A 19,366-nucleotide genomic window follows, 5' to 3' on the forward strand; every position below is an offset into this window, starting at 1 on the left:
CTGCTTGTTAGAAATAAGTATTTCTTAATCGCTCTAGAGGGTATGTTTAATCAATTGGTGCATGGCTATGAGAGCATCACCACCCTGTGTTGAATTTCCTCTCTATCTGGGTCCAGACCTGTGGCCTGCCTTCCCTCAGTACTTCCTTTTCACATCCTTGTTTAAATACTTTTTGGAACAGGAGTAATTTGGAGGAAATACTGTAGGCCTCGATGGTCGCTAGCCAAATGTAGTGGACCTTACTGTAAGTCCATAGTCCAGGTAAATGTAGGCTACATTCATTATTTACCATATAAATAACATTACATTTAGTCATCAGATCAGAAAGACGGCTTCATTCTTTTTTACTCTCCAATTTAGCATTTTCAGATTGAGCTGTCCATATTTGTCCAGATGAGGGAACCATAGATCATCATCAGAACATCATATCATCTTGAGACAGGCTACATAGGGACAAATGCTGGAAGCTAAAGTATGATGATGCAATGCATCTGACTCAAACTTGACTTGATAATTCAATGACAAGGCTGCACCTTACGGTCTGGGTGCTCTTGAAGCAGAAAACATAAATGTAAGAATGAAAACTATTTTGTACAGAGATGTAGAATGTCCTCTGCGATCTAGCCCTGAGACAATACGGTACACAACACATTTCCCCTCCCTCCAGAAAGAGATATACATCAGGACTAGATCATATCAAGAACCTGGGCCAAAGCATGACCTGTTTCTTCCTGTTTTCACTCTTGGTCTCTCACCCTCACTGTGGGTGTATCCCAAATAGCTCGCAATTCCCTTGTCAATACTTCAACGTTAAGGTACTTGGCAACCTATTCTCTATGCAGTGCGCTACTTTTGACCAGAGCCCTTTGGCAGTGCTTAATCTGAGTCGGATCCTGACGGAAAACGATCTGGCACCTCTCAGTTTTGGACTGTTTAATTCCTGTGTTGTGTCTGAAAATCTCTCCCCTGCCAACATGACACACATTCATTAATTATGAAGTTTGGTTGCCTATCCTGATGTGAAGTTTGGTTGCCTATCCTGATGTGAAGTTTGGTTGCCTATCCTGATGTGAAGTTTGGTTGCCTATCCCTGATGTGAAGTTTGGTTGCCTATCCTGATGTGAAGTTGGTTTGCCTATCCTGATGTGAAGTTTGGTTGCCTATCCTGATGTGAAGTTTGTTCTATAGGAAAAGTATTTGACTCTGATGTGTGCCACAGAAAGTATTTGACTCTAGCCACAAAAATTAAGGAAATAGAAAGGGGGGCGGGGGATTCTGGCCAGGGGGAGATTTTCCCAGATCTGGGACCTCTCCTGGCATGAAAAATAATTGTCACTGTTTGCAATGTACAAACAACAAAACAACAAACAAAAGCGAGCAGGGTTAATTAGAGTTGCCACCTCTGTAAGTATCCTGCCCCCTCAGAAAACGTAATGTGAAAACGTGCCTGATGTACTAAGACCCGATTTGTGTTGGGTTTATGGTTTGCGCAACAGTATATAGCCTAGAGACTGACCAACGGGTGGCCGTTGGTTAGCGCCTGAGTCTCTCACAAAACTACAGTGAGATTCACAGAATTTCAAGTCATTCTGAATACTACACCAGGAGAAGGCCTATAATTTAGCCTAGCTGTGGACTGTGTGTAGCCCAATCACAAGGCATAGCCTACAGTCGGGACCGAGCGGAAAATCTGTCGGTGAACAGCATGCATCCAAAACAGGCCATTCACAATATTTCAAATAAAATCGCGGGAAAACACAGGTTGGAAAGCAAATGTCTCCACCTGAAAAGAGAAGACTAATCTGTGTATGCTACAAATTTAAAAAAATTATCTTCCAAATAGGCCTATTGAGCGAATAGCATTGTTTAACAAAGTAAAACAGGCTTTTGGCACGAGCGCATTGTCAATTGCCAGTGAGTGAGCTGCTGCATCATTGGGTGAGTCAGTGAAACTGGAAAGCTTTTTTAGGACTATAATTTCCTCCTCATACTGTAGCCTACAATATGTTTCTCCACACACCTAGGCCTAGGCTATTGATGGATTCAAGATGAGGTCATTAAGGTCATTGATCTCAGTTTGTCAGTGTCGAAGTAGCCTGTCATTTCGATCATTTGTGCAGTATTAAAAAAAGATTCAGTCATGTAAAATTATGTAGAATTGCATGAAATGTATTTATAAAAGGACACATTTTTCAAGGACCCTAGGTTACAATTTGTTTTCTCCCATGTGTACACATTCTGCAACCACTTCTACTCTACTGCTCTATGTCACTATGCAAAGGCAATGATAATGGATTAAATGCTTTATGATTTTATGCTTTATTATGTTATTATGTTCCAGTACCTCAGAGCCCCCCAAGAATGATTCTCCTTCATTAAGTCTATATCTGTATAGCAGACACAGTAGCCATCTGAGAAATGCATGCCAGTGTTGTAGCATGCCATCTGCATATCTCCATCTCTCTGGGGTTAGGCCTACATTTATTTTCCTTTATATAGACTATATACACAATACCAGTCAAAAGTTTGGACACACTTACTCATTCAAGGATTTTTCTTTATTTTTACTATTTTCTACATTGTAGAATAATAGTGAAGATATAAAAACTATGAAATAACACATATGGAATCAAGTAGTAACCAAAAACATGTTAAACAAATCAAAATATATTTTAGATTCTTCAAAGTAGCCACCTTTTGCCTTGATGACAGCTTTGAAAACTCTTGGCATTCTCTCAAACATCTTCACCTGAAATGCTTTTCCAACAGTCTTGAAGGAGTTCCCACATATGCTGAGCACTTGTTGGCTGTTTTTCCTTCACTCTGGGGTCCAACTCAACTCATCAAACCATCTCAATTGGGTTGAGGTCGGGTGATTGTGGAGGCTAGGTCATCTGATGCAGCACTCCATCACTCTCCTTCTTGGTCAAATAGCCCTTACCTGGAGGTGTGTTTTGGGTCATTGTCCTGTTGAAAAATAAATGATAGTCCCACTAAGCGCAAACCAGATGGGATGGCGTGTCGCTGCAGAATGCTGTGGTAGCCATGCTAGTTAAGTGTGCCTTGAATTCTAAATAAATCACAAACAGTGTCACCAGCAAAGCACCCCCACACCATCACACCTCCTCCTCCATGCTTCACGGTGGGAACCACGCGTGCCGAGATCATCCGTTCACCTACTATACTCTGTGTCTCACAAAGACACAGCAGTTGGAACCAAAAATCTCACATTTGGGCTCATTAGACCAAAGGACCGGTCTAATGTCTATTGGTTGTGTTTCTTGGCCCAAGCAAGTCTCTTCTTATTATTTGTGTCCTTTAGTATTTGTATTTATTATGGATCCCCATTAGCTGCTGCCAAAGCAGCAGCTATTCTTCCTGGGGTCCAGCAAATTTAAGGTAGTTTATACAATTTTAAAACATTACAATACATTCACATATTTCACAACACACTGTGTGCCCTCAGGCCCCTACTCCACCACTACCACATATCTACATTACTAGATCCATGTGTATGTATAGTGTGTATGTTATCGTGTGTGTGTGCATGTATCTGTGCCAATGTTTGTTTCTTCACAGTACCCGCTGTTCCATAAGGTGTTTTTTTAATCTGTTTTTTAAATATAATTTTACTGCTTGCGTCAGTTACTTGATGTGGAATTGAGTTGCATGTAGTCATGGCTCTATGTAGTACTGTGTGCCTCCCATAGTCTGTTCTGGACTTGAGGACTGTGAAGAGACCTCTTGTGGCATGTCTTGAGGGGTGTGCATGGGTGTCCGAGCTGTGTGCCAGTAGTTTAGACAGACAGCTCGGTGCATTCAACATGTTGACACCTCTCATAAATAAAAGTAGTGATGAAGTAAATCTCTCCTCCACTTTCAGCCAGGAGAGATTGACATGCATATTATTAACATTAGCTCTGTGTACATCCAAGGGCCAGCCGTGCTGCCCGGTTCTGAGCCAATTGCAATTTTCCTAAGTCCTTTTTTGTGGCACCTGACCACACGACTGAACAGTAGTCAAGGTGCGACAAAACTAGGGCCTTTAGGACCTGCCTTGTTGTTAGTGTTGTTAAGAAGGCAGAGCATCGCTTTATTATAGACAGACTTCTCCCCATCTTAGCTACTACTGCATCAATATGTTTTGACCATGACAGTTTACAATCTAGTGTTACTCCAAGCAGTTTAGTCATCTCAACTTGCTCAATTTCCACATTATTTATTACAAGATTTAGTTGAGGTTTAGGGTTAAGTGAGTGTTTTTTTCCAAATACAATGCTTTTAGTTTTAGAAATATTTAGGGATAACTTATTCCTTGCCATCCACTCTGACACTAACTGCAGCTCTTTGTTGAGTGTTGTAGTCGTTTCAGTTGCTGTAGTAGCTGAAGCGTATAGTGTTAAGTCATCCGCATACATAGAAACTTGGGCTTTACTCAAAGTCAGTGGCATGTCGTTAGTAAAAATTGAAAAAGCAAGGGGCCTAAACAGCTAACCTGGAGAATTCCTGATTCTAACTGGATTATATTTGATAGGCTTCCATTAAAGAACACCCTCTGTGTTCTGTTAGACAAGTAACTCTTTATCCACATTATAGCAAGGGGTGTAAAGCCATAACACAAGTTTTTCCAGCAGCAGACTATGATCGATAATGTCAAAAGCTGCACTGAAGTCTAACAAGACAGCCCCCACAATCATTTTATCAACAAGTGGTTTCTTTTCAGCAATTCAACCATGAAGGCCACTCAGTCTCCTCTGAACAGTTGATGTTGAGATGTGTCTGTTATTTGATCTCTGTGAAGCATTTATTTGGGCTGCAATCAGAGGTGCAGTTAATTGCCGATTTCTGAGGCTGGTAACTCTCTATTGAACTTATCCTCTGCAGCAGAGGTATTTGAGCTTATTTGAGCTCTTCTTGAGCTTGGTCTTTTACCAAATAGGGCCATATTCCATATACCAGCTCTATCTTGTCACAACACAACTGATTGGCTCAAACGCATTAAGAAGGATAGAAATTCCACAAATTAACTTTTAACAATGCACACCTGTTAATTGAAATACATTCCAGGTGACTACCTCATGAAGCTGGTTGAAAGAATGCCAAGAGTGTGCAGAGCTGTCAGTGGTCAAGGCAAAGTGTGGCTACTTCGAAGAATCGCAAATATACATTTTCTTTTGATTTGTTTAACACTTTTTTGGTTACTACATGATTCTATATGTGTTATTTCATAGTTTTGATGTCTTTACTATTATTCTACAATGTAGAAAATTGTAAAAAAATAAAAACCCTTGAATGAGAAGAGGTGTCCAAACTTTTGACTGGTACTGTATGTATTTTTTTAACTGACAATTAAAATCAATCAATCAATCCAAGCGGTGGAGCGGTTAATTGATGAATGGAAAGAGACATCTGTTACAAAACAGTAGTACAGTAGTCAAAGTAGTCAACCGGGTCGGGATTTCTATGGGTCGTAGCCTCGATGGCGCTGCCCATGCTGTCACAGACGCTGTAATGGTACAGATGTAAAGATGAGTCCTCTATGAGAGTAGTATGGATAAAACACTATGGATGGTTTCCTGTTTGTTACTCTCACTCTCCTGCTTTCACAAAATTATTTATTTAGTGAACATCAAGAAGATTTTGCATTGTAATATCTCCACATGAATAATATAAACAAACAGTCGTACTTTATTCCAAAGAAAAATATATTTTTTAAATGTGGCACAAATTAAGTGTTGTTGATGACTGATCAAAAGGTATTTTACACAGGAAATTCATAAGAGCTACTGTACCGTTTTCCAAAACCTCCATAAGAAATGGTGAAATAAACTAAAATATTAAAGGCCCAGTGCAGTCAAAAATGTGATTATCCTGTGTTTTTTATATATATATATATATATATATATATATATATATATATAATTTCCACACTATGAGGTTGAAATAATACTGTGAATATGATGATAATGCCCTTTTGATGTAAGAGCTGTTTGAAAAGACAGCTAATTTTCAGTTTTCCCCTCCCCACTCAGACCATTCCCATAAATTCTTGCTTGAGAAATTGTCCTATGCTAAGATACTATTTCTGTTTCTTTTTGACCATTTTAATTGAAAACAATCACACTAAGGTACTTAATTTTTACCCAGAAATTATTTGATATTGAGAGAAAAAAATGTCTACATTAGACCTTTAACAACATGAATTATGAAACCAAAAAATATCAACAACTCTCAGTGTGACAACACGCCTGATGAGGGACTAATAACATTGTGTCAATCAAAACAAAAAGCATTGCATTCTGGGCAGATTAAAACATGCATGGAAATGCATTCTGGTCAACGTGCCACACAGCCTGATCGAAATCGACATGGATATACAAATATTTTTGGAAAACATACATAACTACAATACAATCTAATTTCAATGTGCTTTGCCCCAATGTTTGAAATGGAGAAAAGGGACGTGTGTGTTTCTGATAGAGCTGTTCTCTGTGTATCTGTGAGCAGATGAAGTCCAACGCCGGCTACAGTATCCTGTCTGTTTTTGGCTGGCAACAGACTGGTCAGAATCATGGGGGACTCTGAGTCCATAGATAGATAGTGGGGGCAGCATGTGGCTCTCAGCACTTCCCTCCCCCTGAGGAGGTAGAGCTGCAGACTGTTGATCTCTTCAGTTCAATTTTCATAGACTGGCTCTCGGCTCGCGACTCTAACCGTGTCACAGTGGAAACGCCTGTCACAACTGCCTTGCCTGTTTTCATACCTTTTGGCATAGGGATTCGTGTGGCCGTGGCCCGAGATGACTGCACATCCACCCCGGGCTGAAAGGAATCACACAAAGTAAGACAAAAGCACAGACAGAAACGTTTTTTTCAAGTATTATTATCATAGACAAGCACAATAGCAGCAACAACTTTGTGTACATTTGGTGGAAGCAAATTCAAGCTGGCAAGCTATATACTTGTTGCTGTGAGACCACTGTTTTATCATTGTTAAAACAGTGTTGCAGAATTACATGTAAATGAAAGAAATACATTTACACTGATTCAAGAGGAATGACAAGAGTTGGCCATCTTGGATATTGGTCTTGATTAGAATTGCAATATAATTGAAGTGTTGCATTTCTTAACTTTCAAAAAGCTTCCATCCATAAAGAGCTTCTTTTAAATCTTGCTGTATGTAATGCCACAATGTTACCATAGTTACCATAGCTCACCTCACACTTCACAGCATTAGGAAAGTGCATTTCAAAGCTAGCATCCTATTAACAGAACTTGGGATAAGATATTATACACTACAGTAAGCTGGTCTTATTGCTGATGTGCAGGTCAGCCCACTTTAGTAGTCAAACATCCAAATTGGTCATCACTGGTCTATTTTGGGTTAAAAGGAAGGAACATGTCAGTTTGTGCCAGTAGAAACTGGTGTGTCAAAACAAGGCCCTTTAAGAGTGGCATTTTTATGTTGGGGATATGCATCTCAATTCATTCCAGTGTTAGTATTGGTACAGTAATACGTAATATAAGAGGTGTATTTATTTTGGTATACCTGGAAACAGTGCTATCTAGGGAGCAGACCCCACCTGATATCATTTTGAAACATTTAAGAAGCAACTGAAATATAGAAGATTGGATCTCATTTAGATTGTTTTATCTGAAAAGAAAGTCACATAATTGAACAGAAATACTTTGTTACTAATAATGGAATAGAATGTACTTAGCCTACCATCTGTAAATGACTACATCTAATCAATTTCTAAATTGTGCAATAAAAAGCCTCTGTTAGTGAGACAGTCCTTGTTCAAATCATCATATAAAGGGACAGAGAGAGAGATAGGGGAGGGCTTATGTAAATATACTAGATTTTGAATACTCACCACAGACTGAGTTGGCCTGGAGAGGGCAGAGGTGATGGGGGTGATGGTGATGCTGCTGGTCAATTTGCTTGGCGTAGTCTTCCCAGGCATGGTGGTGTTGTTGGGGTGACATGGGGAGCGCAGCACCGTACCTGTGGGTGCCTCCTTGCTCTCTGTGCTCACACTAAGGGGTCTTACTGTCACCGTGGGGCTGCTACTGCTGCGGTGTGATGGCCTCTTGAACTGAGCTCCCAGATGGATGTGGATCTTGTTGTCCTCTGTGGTGGTGATGATACTGGCATTTGAGTTGTAGTTTCGGACAGGCGTGGGCACTGTCTGCTTCTCTGGGGTCACCTTGAACACAGCCCGGCCCATGGTGCTCATGTCATGGGGCTCAGGGGATGCGGAGGCAAAGGCCACTGGAGTGGTGTTCACTGTGATGATGGAGACGGGGGAGAGAGGTCTGTTCGAGTCTGAGTAGGAGGAGCCCTTACTCCTGTCTGGGGACTTGGCCCTGGAGATGGTGGTGATGGTGACTGGAGACTTGCACCGCTCAGGCCCCCCCATCATGCCCTCACCTGGCTTGCTCTTTGAGGACACGGTGGTGGGCTTGGGAACAATGGTGATGCGAGGCCTCTGAAGGCCCAGGGTGGGGATGATGGTGGTGCTGGAGAAGAAGTCCTCAGCACGAGGGCCAGTGATCTCCAAGGAGGCAGTGCTTTTCTCGTGATCGGGGGTCACTCGGATGTGCAGCGGCTGGCCTGGCTTTTGGGACATGGTCAGCTCGGGTGGACGAGGGGAAGAGTCCCCATTAACCTGAGGGGATAGGGTCTTCTCTGGGGTGGTCTGAGTGATCGTCACTGCATCATTCTTTTTCATCCAAGGTATCCAAGATTTTCTCAGGCCCAGATCAGTGGCTGCAGGGGGGTAGCGCTCCAGCACGGTTGCAGGCTTCTTTAGACCCCTCTGCCTCAGGTTGCTCATAATATGGTTCTCCTCCAGGACAGATTTCCTGATGAACACTGCAGGTGTGTCCTCCTCAACAGGCTCATTGACCACTACGTCTGTCTGCACTGCGGTGGAGGTGACTGGGACGTCTACTATCCTCCTCCCATTCATACTGGGACGCAGGGCGCGGCTGTAGCGCTTGGTGACCTCCAGCTCTTTGGTGAGGTTGACCACTTCCTGGCTCAGGCTTTTCTTCTTGTCGTCCTCCTCCAGGAACCTCTGCTGGAGGAGGGAGTAGTCCACCTGCAGCTGGGAGAGCTGGTCCTCCTTGTTCATCAGCTCGTGGATCTTCTCTTTGAGGGCCTGGACGTCTGCCTGCAGGTCTCTGGTTCTGGCCTCTTCTATTTTGCAGCGCATCCTTAACTCAGCCTCCTGGCTCACTGCCTCTCCCTTCTCTATGGCCTTGTTCATGGCAGTCTGACTCTTCATCTCATCCAGCAGCTGAGCGAGAACATTGGCCTTGTCGTGCTCCGTTCGGAACTTCTTCTCCAGTAATTCGTACTCGTCCTCTGTCTTCATCAGGTCACCTTCCACCACCTCTAGCTGTTTTAGGCGGTTTTTGAGTCTTTCGATTTCCTGCGTTAGCTCCTTGACTTTGTTGTGCTCTTCTAGGGATCTTTTCTCCTTATTAGCTCTGCTTTTTAATGATTCTCTTTCTGCCTCCTCTAGCACCTTCATTTGTTTTTTCATCACACCGACCTTGAAGCTAAGATCCCTGCACGTTTCCTCTTCACTTGCGAGTTTCGTTTTGAGGTCATCTTTCTCTTTAGTAAGAGATGTCACTTTTACCTCCATTTTTGATTTCAGTCTGAGGAATTTTTTGCTCTCCTCAATCAACTTTTCTGTGACTTCCATAACCTTACCCTGCTCAGTTTTGAACATCTTATTTAAATCATCGCTCTTTAGCTCCTCCTGTTTAATTCTCTCAGTCATGTTCTTCCTCTCATCCACTAGTATCACTGTAAATGACTTCAACTTCATCAGGTCATCCTTTAGGCCCATCTCTGCTTTTTCAAGTCTCGATTCAGAGTTCTCCAGTTCTTTCATACGTTTTTTCACTGTGTCCAGCTCACCAGCTAAGTCATTTGACAGTCCTTTCTCTCTTACTATGTTAACATGAAGTGTTGCACACTCTGATTTGTTCGTGTTGAAAGCCCTCTCCAGTTTCTCCAGCTCCCCCATTCTCTTTTGCAATTTCTCCACCTCCAGCCTCAGCTCCCGGCCAGTGGTCTCCTCGTCTTGTAGCCTCTTCCTCAGCTCCCTGGCTTGGCTCTCTGTCTTGGTGATCTCCTCGTCCTTGCCCTCCATCTCCAGGACTCTCTTGCGCAGTGTCTCCAGCTCCGCCATGAGGCTGGAGTTCCCACACCCCCCCTTGCTGATCTTGTCCCTCAGCTCTAGGAGGTCTTCCTCTGACTTCTGCAGTGCCTTGTTGCTTTCCTCCAGCTCCTCGATCCTGTGGGCCAGGCTTGCCAGCTTCAGGCGGAGCTGGCGGCTCTGGGACTCCTGGTTGGCCAGCTTGGCAGTCATCTCCTCACGCTCCTGGGTGAACTTGGCGGCTTTGCACTCTAGCTCCGCCTCGAGTTTGAGGACCTTCTGGCTGTCCTCCTTGGCGTTGCCGCTGACAGCAACCAGTCGCTGTTCTCTCTCCTGGAGCTCGGTGCTGAGGTCCTGGACCTTCTGGCTCTGCTGGTCGATCTGCTCGATGTGGAGCTGCCGCTCGTCCACCAGCATCAGGACAAAGGACTTGAGTTTGACCAGCTCCTCACAGACCTTCTCTAGCCTCCTGCTCTGATCCTTGTCTTTACGAGCCTGGTACACCTTCTCCTGCTCCAGCAGCTCCTTTAATCTGGGAGAGGGAGCGAGAAAGTGACAGAGATAGAGGGAGTGAGAGAGATATGAAGTGTGATTGAAATTGAAATTCTCTATTTGAGATTTTCCGATGTTGCTCCTGATGTAATAATGATTGATCCCCTTCTATATTAAGACACTGTGAATCTACTACATTGTAATTACACCCACAGGAACAGTGTACAGGAACACTGTAGTTACCTACTGCTACATAGCACTTACAACTATTGAACCTATGAGTTTGTAAAGTACAAATAGTAAATAATAAAAAAGCATTATCAGAATGAATGAAAAAGTATTCTAACTCAACATTTCTCACAAATCTCCAAAGTTGACTAACATTTCAAACATTTATTTGTGATAGGTAGCATGTGAGACACTGAAGTGAACTACACTGTATAGATTGCCCTGTTAGTGTGCACTTGCACATCTCTGTAGTTCCCAGAGTAGTGGAGCATGACCAGACTCAAAATGAGTTCCTTACCCCCAGCCCAGAGTCCCGTGGGCAGTGGTGGGAGCTGGGATGGGAGGCATGCAAGCAGAAGAGATGGCAAAGGCATGATCGGAGAGGGAACAACAGGAGGGCAGATTAGAAGCCTGAGCCCTCATGTGATTCTCCTCAACAGGGATAACCCGTAACCCTGCCCTTCACACAGAGCAAAGGACCACAACATCAGAGATATGCTAGCTAAACTGTAAAAACACAACCAGTGTCCTTAATGTGGCACACTGCCAACCTAGGGACACCGAGTGAACCTTAACGGAATAATGTTAGTAGATGTTTAACTAATCTCTGCGGGAGTCTCTCTGTCCAAGTGCTATAGAGAGAGTCTGCTGCCTGCAACAGGTCCCCATCCATATGGTAGACACACTAGAAACACATTATAATCAGGAGTGAGTCCTGCACATCATTGTCACATTACCCAAATCCACCAGGAGCCGGTCTAACATTGATCGCAGCCAGATTTTGCGGTTTTCTAAAACAGCTTAAGCTATCAGACTTACCGACTGCTAGTCAGGAGGGATGCATAGCAGGTAGGTCCATGCCTAGTGTGTTTTGGGTAGTGCAGGAGCTGAGCTGTATGCAGGCAGGCAGCGGCTCTCTCTCACAGGGTCATGAGAGGGCCCCCACTCCACAGGGACTTAGCCATCACATTCCAAACATGTCATCAATGGACAATGAAAGGTGAATGTTGTGTAAAACTAGCCCTGCTCCACTTGCGGGTGGTGATGTCATCCCTCCTCCCATTCATGGAACAGAATGGTGCTGCCCTTGTTTGGCCACAGAGGAGGAGTTCAAGCCAGGGGGGAAGGCTTTTCACACTATCTTTCCTGTTCCCCTCTTTCTTTTCTTTCTCTCTCCTCCAACAGAGAGGGGGAATTGTATTTGTGAGAAATAAGGTAGCAGCCTTCTGGTCTAAAAGGCAGTAGCCTTTTAGACCAGAGGTTTTAGTGATACTAAGTTAGCTGTGTCTTTCCGCTTCCCATACACTAGCTGGTGTCTTGCCTGACCCAATTGTCTCTTGTCCTTCTTGCGACCAACCGTGTTTCCATAGAAACAAGGCAACAAGGGGAAAGTTTTGTTTCAGGAGAACAATGTCACACTAGTGCCAGACCCTCTAGTTCATTATCTTCTGTCCCTTAAATGCAAAGGGAAGCAAAGTGGTAGAACAACATCAAAATGTCTGTCTGTGTAGGATGCTGCTACTACATCCATAGTACACAGTGTAATTAATATATGCCAAGATCCCAAGGTGGGATAAAAGTAGACCAGAAAGACTCCTGCCATATGGGCCAAGCTCTTGTTTCTGTACCGTAAGGAAGCTTGATGAATAAATACACCCCCTGGACAGAACGCTAGTCTGTCGCAGGAAGGTTGCAGATATTTGCAGCACTGCAATGCTCTCACCATTTAAGCACATACAGGATCTCTCACCCACACTACAGTTCCTGGTTGGGGAGCAACACTTGTGGTCTTGTTAAAATGGAATCATGCAAATACCACACAGACGATGTCACTCGTCATATGAATCCTAAAACCTGCGTCACGAGGTCCAGGGTGGCCTTCAACACAATCTGCCTGGCAGCTGTTGAGGAGAAAAGGCTCCAGATTAAGGGAAATAGAGGAATTAACTGTTGCATGACTCACCACAAATATTTACCATTAGCTACCACTGCATTTCAGGAGAGAGGAATTATACAACAAGGCTACTTCAAGGTATGCAGAAACTCTTACTGAGGAGACCACGTTTGCATTCCAAATAGCACCCTATTCCCTTTATAGTCCACTACTTATGACTAATATTGTTGTGCTACAAGATACTCCCTGGATTCCACCATTCTCAGTGGTAATGGTAGTGTTTAATGGCATTATGAATACTTTATCAGATGACCAGTGTGTTTCCTGGTGGTCAGGGCTATCCATAGGCATTCTGTTGACAGAGGCCTATCAGTGACGTCTAGCACAGAAGGTCCAAACCTCCCATATCACATGTCTGTGGCCAAAGCCAAGCCCACAGGAGAGACGAAGCTAATGACACACCAATTACTATAACGATCACGATTACTATTAAAAAAAAAACTTTGAACAGAAAGGAAGAAGTCACATTTGAAAAAAACTACTCTACTCAGGGAGAATTGTTTTCCTCTGGGAGAGTATCATCTTGTCAGATTTTGTTTCAGTTTAAAGTAACACATTTGGAAAACAGAGACGGCCATATCAATATATTTTCATTTTGGGAAAACATATCTATCTTCTTGTAAGAATAACTACTGATAGAACATGAGAGGTGGTAGAGGGAGAGGTTCCACCAGAGTGGAGTAGAGTTCTCTCTGTCTCTGTGTGTGCGCTGACTTGCATCCTTTCACAGGTGCTCAGGGTTGTCCAGTCTATGACATCACCTACAGTGAGTGAATCTCTGAGATGACTGCAGCTGGGAGGAATGTGTTATCACACGGTGCTGAGAGAGCGGGGGAGGGGGTTGAGTGGGAGGCGCGGAGGGGAAGGGTCATCGGGGTGGGGGTTGACGGGGGAGGAGCGGAGGGGAAGGGTCAACCGTGAGGGGTGGGGGTTGACGGGGCAATTGCAAATCTGTGCGTCAGAGAGCACAAGACAAGAGCATGTAAGTATCTAGTTTGCAGTATACAGACTCGCACAGACAAAGCACATGCTGCTTTACAAAATCTTTCAAAATTCGAGAAAACCAGAGATGGACATCTGCTCACCAAATGAGTAATGATGTTGAGGTGACAACATGTTTGGAGATAGAGTATAATAATTTTCATGCATTTGAATCGTGCAGAGGTCACTAGTCTGTCATTTTCCATGTTGCTGAATGTGACCCACTCAAACCAAATAGGAATATAAAACCCCTCAAATGTATTATTTAAACATGTCATATTTTTAACACTCCCTCTAAGACTCCATTCATATAAACCTAGCTAAAGGCTTTAACTAAATGTATGGTTGTTGGTCAGCTTGTTGTTCTCAGCCTGCTTAAAGGAATACTTTGGGATTTTGAGGCTCTTTAACTAAGTCAAATCAACTTGTGGATAACACTTTTATGTCCAGTATGAAGGAAGTTCGATGTAGTTTCGTGGGCCAATGCTAACTAGCGCAGTGACTGGAAGTCTGCCCATAAGGCTCTGGTCAAAAGTAGTGCACTATGTAGTGAATACGGTGCCATTCTGGATGCTGGGCTGTATATCTGAAAAACACAAGAGTGTATGCCGGGAAGCGTCGGTGTCTGGCATTTACTGTCTGGCAGAGTGGGTAACATCCTCTTGCCTATTTCTCACAAACAGAGATAGAAACGTCTCACCACTGCAGTGGTGGACTTGGTGATTTGAAGGCCCCAGGCAGAGGCCCCAGGCAGAGGCCAGTCTGAGGACCCCCTCAGGATTTGTAGTAAAGACATGTCATTTAACTGTAAAAAATGTATTACCTTTAAGTGTGCCATGAACACAAACAGTCATGATATTTTCATCTGATTGTCAAACAAGTCACTTAAAAAATGTCCTTGTGACATTCATCCAAAATAATTCCAGCATCCGAACGGTGCACTGTGCACCCGTCAACTTTCCTTTAATTAGCAAGTGACTGAAACTACACTGAATCAACGTTGTGAACAGAGTACACCATGCTGGCGGTGGGGTTATGGTATGGGCACAATTGCCCAACTGCATTTTATCTACGTTAATTTGAATGAGATACTGTGATGAGATCCTGAAGCCCAATGTCGTGCCGACATCACCTCATTTTGTTAAGGTATCTGGGACCAACCAATGCATATCTATATTCCCAGTCATGTGAAATCCATCGATTAGGGCCTAATATATTTATTTCAATTGACTGACTTCCTTATATGAACTGTAACTCCTTTGCAATTGTTGCATGTTCTCACCGAAGACAGCATCCAAGCAAGCAAAACATCGCTCCCTTTGTCTTACTATATGTAGCCCATGTATCTGATGCTGTCAGGACAAAAAGAGTATGACATGCCATAATCTTTTTGGCCAGACAGCATCAGATACATGGGCTACACGTACATGTCCTCTGCCTCGACGACGATTGCAGTATTATCAGCAGCACCTGTCTTTTTACTAAAGAAATGCCTATTGTATCCACCTAGAGTGTAAGGGCCCGAGGCTGGGTTTCTACTAAGCTAACATATGGAATTGTTTTAAGATGGTCATACCAATGATTATTTAGCTATTTGATTTTCAATTTTTAGTAACCATGCAGGAATAAAAACTACAGGTATATATTATTTGATCAAACACTGCTATTAGCCCATAGAAAAGCCTTTTAATAACCGATTCATACATGCCAAAACGGATAGTGAAAATGTAATCAAAAGGAAGGATGTTTTGAAGTGTCTGTCCTATATCTGAGAGATATAAGAAGCCCTCAAAAAAGATGTATACCTTTTACGTGGAAATGCCCTAGTCACTCCCATATATTTTTCGTCCCTCTACCGGGGTTACTTTCAGACGAGTCTCGTGGCACTTGTGGGGGTTGTAGAGCAGATCGTGCTCATAAGATTCTCATCTTTCCAGAGAGGGGTATGTCCCAAACCGTTTGGATGCTTCAGATGCTTTCGTGAGAAGACTGATTTTCAGGATGTCACCTTCCACCACAGATACATTTTGATGTGGATTTTTTTTTAATGCCTTGAGCGGAGCATGAGGGTGGAGAAATTAAGTTAAAATTAAAATAAGAAATTAATTAACTCCAATCAAGTGGAGAAATTAGAAAATAAAATGTTTTAAAAAATATATAAAAATTATGCACAGCTCATGAGGCCCCTTGACGATGTGAGGCCTGAGGCAATTACCTCTTCTGCCTAATGGTAAGTCAGCCAGAGCACTACTGAAGGAGCATGTATGTATTTACATGTACGGAAATGTAACGAACAACATGTGAAAAACATATGAACATGAGGCAATTAAATAATTAAGTACAAGGTCATTCATTATAGAAAATGATAATTGACTGAAATTATTTGCGTACACAGCGTTTATTTGGAAACGCAGGGCAGCTTTTTTCTCATAGAAGAAGACATATACAACACAATTTGTTCCTCAAATAGGAACGGCCAACCATCAGTTCCTTACAGAAGCCCACTAGTCAATAAGCATGCAACCCACTGTCAAAACACTACCATATTTTCATGTTGTGGGTAAACGGTTCAGTGAGGCATGAGTTCTTTCCATTGGGGAGTGTTTTACACCTGGAGTAGCACTGTAGTGTTCTGATGGTGAGGGGCCATTCATGGCCATGCATTATCAGATAGACAGATCCCTGCTCTAGGTCTTATCACATTACTCAGATTACTGATTTCAGTTTAATGCATTCAGTTGTGCAACTGACTAGGTATCCCCCTTTCCTCTTTGTACATAGGTGATGATGTCAGTGGTTCTGTCCTGACTTGCAGGTCTTTAAGTCTACATCCCAAATGGCACCCTATTCCTTACATAGTGCACTACCATTAACCGGAGCCCTATAGGCCCTGATCAAAAGTAGTGCACTACATACGGAACAGGGTACCACTGAGGCACTTTACTGGGGGCCAGATTAGATTGACATCTGGATTCCACCTCTGTTATGAGCCTCATAAATTCCGCTTTGGAGCATCATGCTGGTATTGGATTTTTTAAATCTCTTCTACATCTTCTTGTTTTAAAGTAACTGTCTAGTGTTCCCAGATTTCTATGAAATATGACCTATAATTACCATATGGGTGAAATAGTTGTCCTTCCAGAAAATGGTAATTAAGTATGTTAAAATCAGCTTTTCTGTGTTGGAATGGTGTGGGCGTACCCCAACCACAGAATGGTGTTGGCGTATACCAGTCATAAAAAATATTCATGCGAGTAGACCGCTGATTGGCCAGTTTAGGAGACATCATCCTCCATGAGGAAATAGCAAGTATTTTTTAAACAGTTTGTTTCAGATACAAGTTTTCTTTTTTTTTATATATATATATTTTTTCAATTTATACTTTGGCCACAAATACGAGTATAGGATGGGTCAACAACATTATTTGGGTATGAGTTAACAGAATATGAACTTTTAAAAGTGAGATTTTCACTGGACAGTTACTTTAAAACCATAGCAAAAACATAGTTGGTCTCACAGTAGGATAAGTGTATTTGATGGGAAATGACCGCTTGTTAATAATAAAGGTAAATGGGTGTGTTATTAATATAACAGCAATGCCATTAGAAAAGTAATCTAAGTAATATTGCCATAATACTGTGAATCATAGCTATAGCAACATATATTTCACTATGTCAGTACCTCTTCTATATGGTTACGTCAGGGCTCTCCAACCCTGTTCCTGGAGAATCGGATTAGTTACAACTGGGGTTGGAGTGAAAACCTACAGGAGGGTAGCTCTCCAGGAACAGGGTTGGAGTAAAAACCTACAGGAGGGTAGCTCTCCAGGAACAGGGTTGGAGAGCGTGGCACTGCCTGGTCCTGGTGTGTCTTTTTTATTGGTTGAGTCTATTCATCACTCTATTGAGCCATGACTTCGCCCTCATCAACAGGGCCTTGCAGGACCCCTTAGGGCCTCTTTCCAGCCCTTTGAGGGGTTCACTTGCTCGGGTGTCTTTACACGCTATGTCAGGGCTCTTCGAAGCTGCCTCTGTCTCATGTACAGCTTTGTCCCTCACTCTTTGTCTGGTATTGCTTTGGCAGACCTGCTTGATGGGAACTGTGTGTGTGTGTGTGTTGGTTTTACTATCTATGTGGGGACCAGAAGTCCTAGCAAGGATAGTAAATCAAGGAAAATTCTGACAAGTTGGGACATTATGCCGTTCCACACAAGGAATAAAAACTATTTCAGGCTTATAGTTTAGGGTTAAAATTAGGTGTTAAGGGTTAGGTTTGGGATTAAAGTTAAGTTAGGTTTAGGGTTAGGGTTAGGGAAAATAGAATTTGGAATGGGAATCAAATGTTTGGTCCCCACAAGGATAGGAAAACAAATGTATGTGTGTGTGAGAGAGAGAGAGACAGAGAGGAGCTGTAGCATGGCATCAGAGCAGAGGGCTGTGATGTGTGACGGTGTGATAGTGACGCCAACCCTCTCCCACCATGGCTGAGATTGATTTCTCTTTCATCCCTCATCATGTCCTGTTTCTCAACATCCCCGTGACACACAACCAATTCTGTAGTAAACATGATGTACGTACTCGCATGGAATGAGATGGGAACAGGCAAATCTCACTCACACACACTTCCCCTCACCTCTCCCTCTCCTGTTCCAGTAGGTTGGTGAAGTCATCACTCTTGTTCATGAAGTCGGTGTGTTTGCGTTTCTCATTGTCCAGCTCGTTAACCGTGCGGCGGTGACACTTCTCAGCCAGCAGCAGCTGCTCCAGCATACGCCTATAAGTCTCGCGATGCTTGTCCTCCAGCCGGTCCAACTGATCAACATATTAGAGGGTCTTCAATGACAACCACCATGGTTTCATCCCAAATGGCACCTTAATACCAAATTAGTGCACTACTTTTGACCAGGGCCCATATGGTCAAAAGTAGTGCACTAATTAGGGAATAGGGAGCCATTTGTCTGACTCATTCATACACTGGTATCTATCCAATATATTCATTAAACATTGACTTGTTTATTAACACAGCTAATGGCTAGCTATATTTAATCTATATTCATTTTGATATACATTTCTATTGTGGAACTGCCTTGCCTCTTGCATGGGCATCTGGTAGACGTCGTCCCCTAGCGTTGTAGTGTTGTTGGTCAGTAGGCTGTCTCTCTGCAGGGCCTGGAGGGGTTTGATTGGGGCAGCTGAGCCATAATGGGCCCCCAGGGCTTCGGGTTGGGTACGCTCTGACTTCAGCATGTGGATGATATCCTCTCTGGCCTACAGACACGAGGAGCAGGGGGACACGTTAGGTCACCTAAGAACCATTTAAACAGAGAGACAAAGACAATAACCTTCTTTTTACTTTGATCTTCTTTATTCTAGATGACAATAAAACCACTTCAAACTGACAGATGTGGCTTTGTTATTGTGATTAGAGAATGAGGTTTTTGTTTTTTTAAGTGGTTTATGAGCTGTCAGAATGGTTGGAGAATATCCAGGAGAAACCATCTACAATTATTTTGAAGTATGATCACCATATTGACA

The 19,366-nt window shown here is 43.0% G+C and overlaps 1 protein-coding gene across 2 annotated transcripts in view; it reads right to left on the reverse strand.

The window, feature by feature from the left end:
- Positions 1 to 2,207: 2,207 nt before the first annotated feature.
- Positions 2,208 to 19,366, reverse strand: part of LOC111954574 (filamin-A-interacting protein 1-like) — a 34,956-nt gene continuing 17,797 nt past the window's right edge. The window contains exons 3-6 of one of the 2 annotated variants that reach the window (XM_023974420.3): positions 18,923 to 19,099; positions 18,465 to 18,643; positions 7,877 to 10,709; positions 2,208 to 6,821 (exon numbers count right to left, since the gene is read on the reverse strand). In XM_023974420.3, the coding sequence (XP_023830188.1) occupies positions 6,621 to 6,821; positions 7,877 to 10,709; positions 18,465 to 18,643; positions 18,923 to 19,099 (3,390 nt within the window). In that variant the 3' untranslated portion in view covers positions 2,208 to 6,620. Of the gene's footprint in view, positions 6,822 to 7,548; positions 7,614 to 7,876; positions 10,710 to 18,464; positions 18,796 to 18,922; positions 19,100 to 19,366 lie in introns of those variants that run through there. The other variant, XM_070435815.1, reaches the window with a different exon arrangement.

This window comes from Salvelinus sp. IW2-2015, linkage group LG28 (assembly GCF_002910315.2).
Source record: "Salvelinus sp. IW2-2015 linkage group LG28, ASM291031v2, whole genome shotgun sequence".
In the NCBI taxonomy this organism is placed as follows: Eukaryota; Metazoa; Chordata; class Actinopteri; order Salmoniformes; family Salmonidae; genus Salvelinus; species Salvelinus sp. IW2-2015.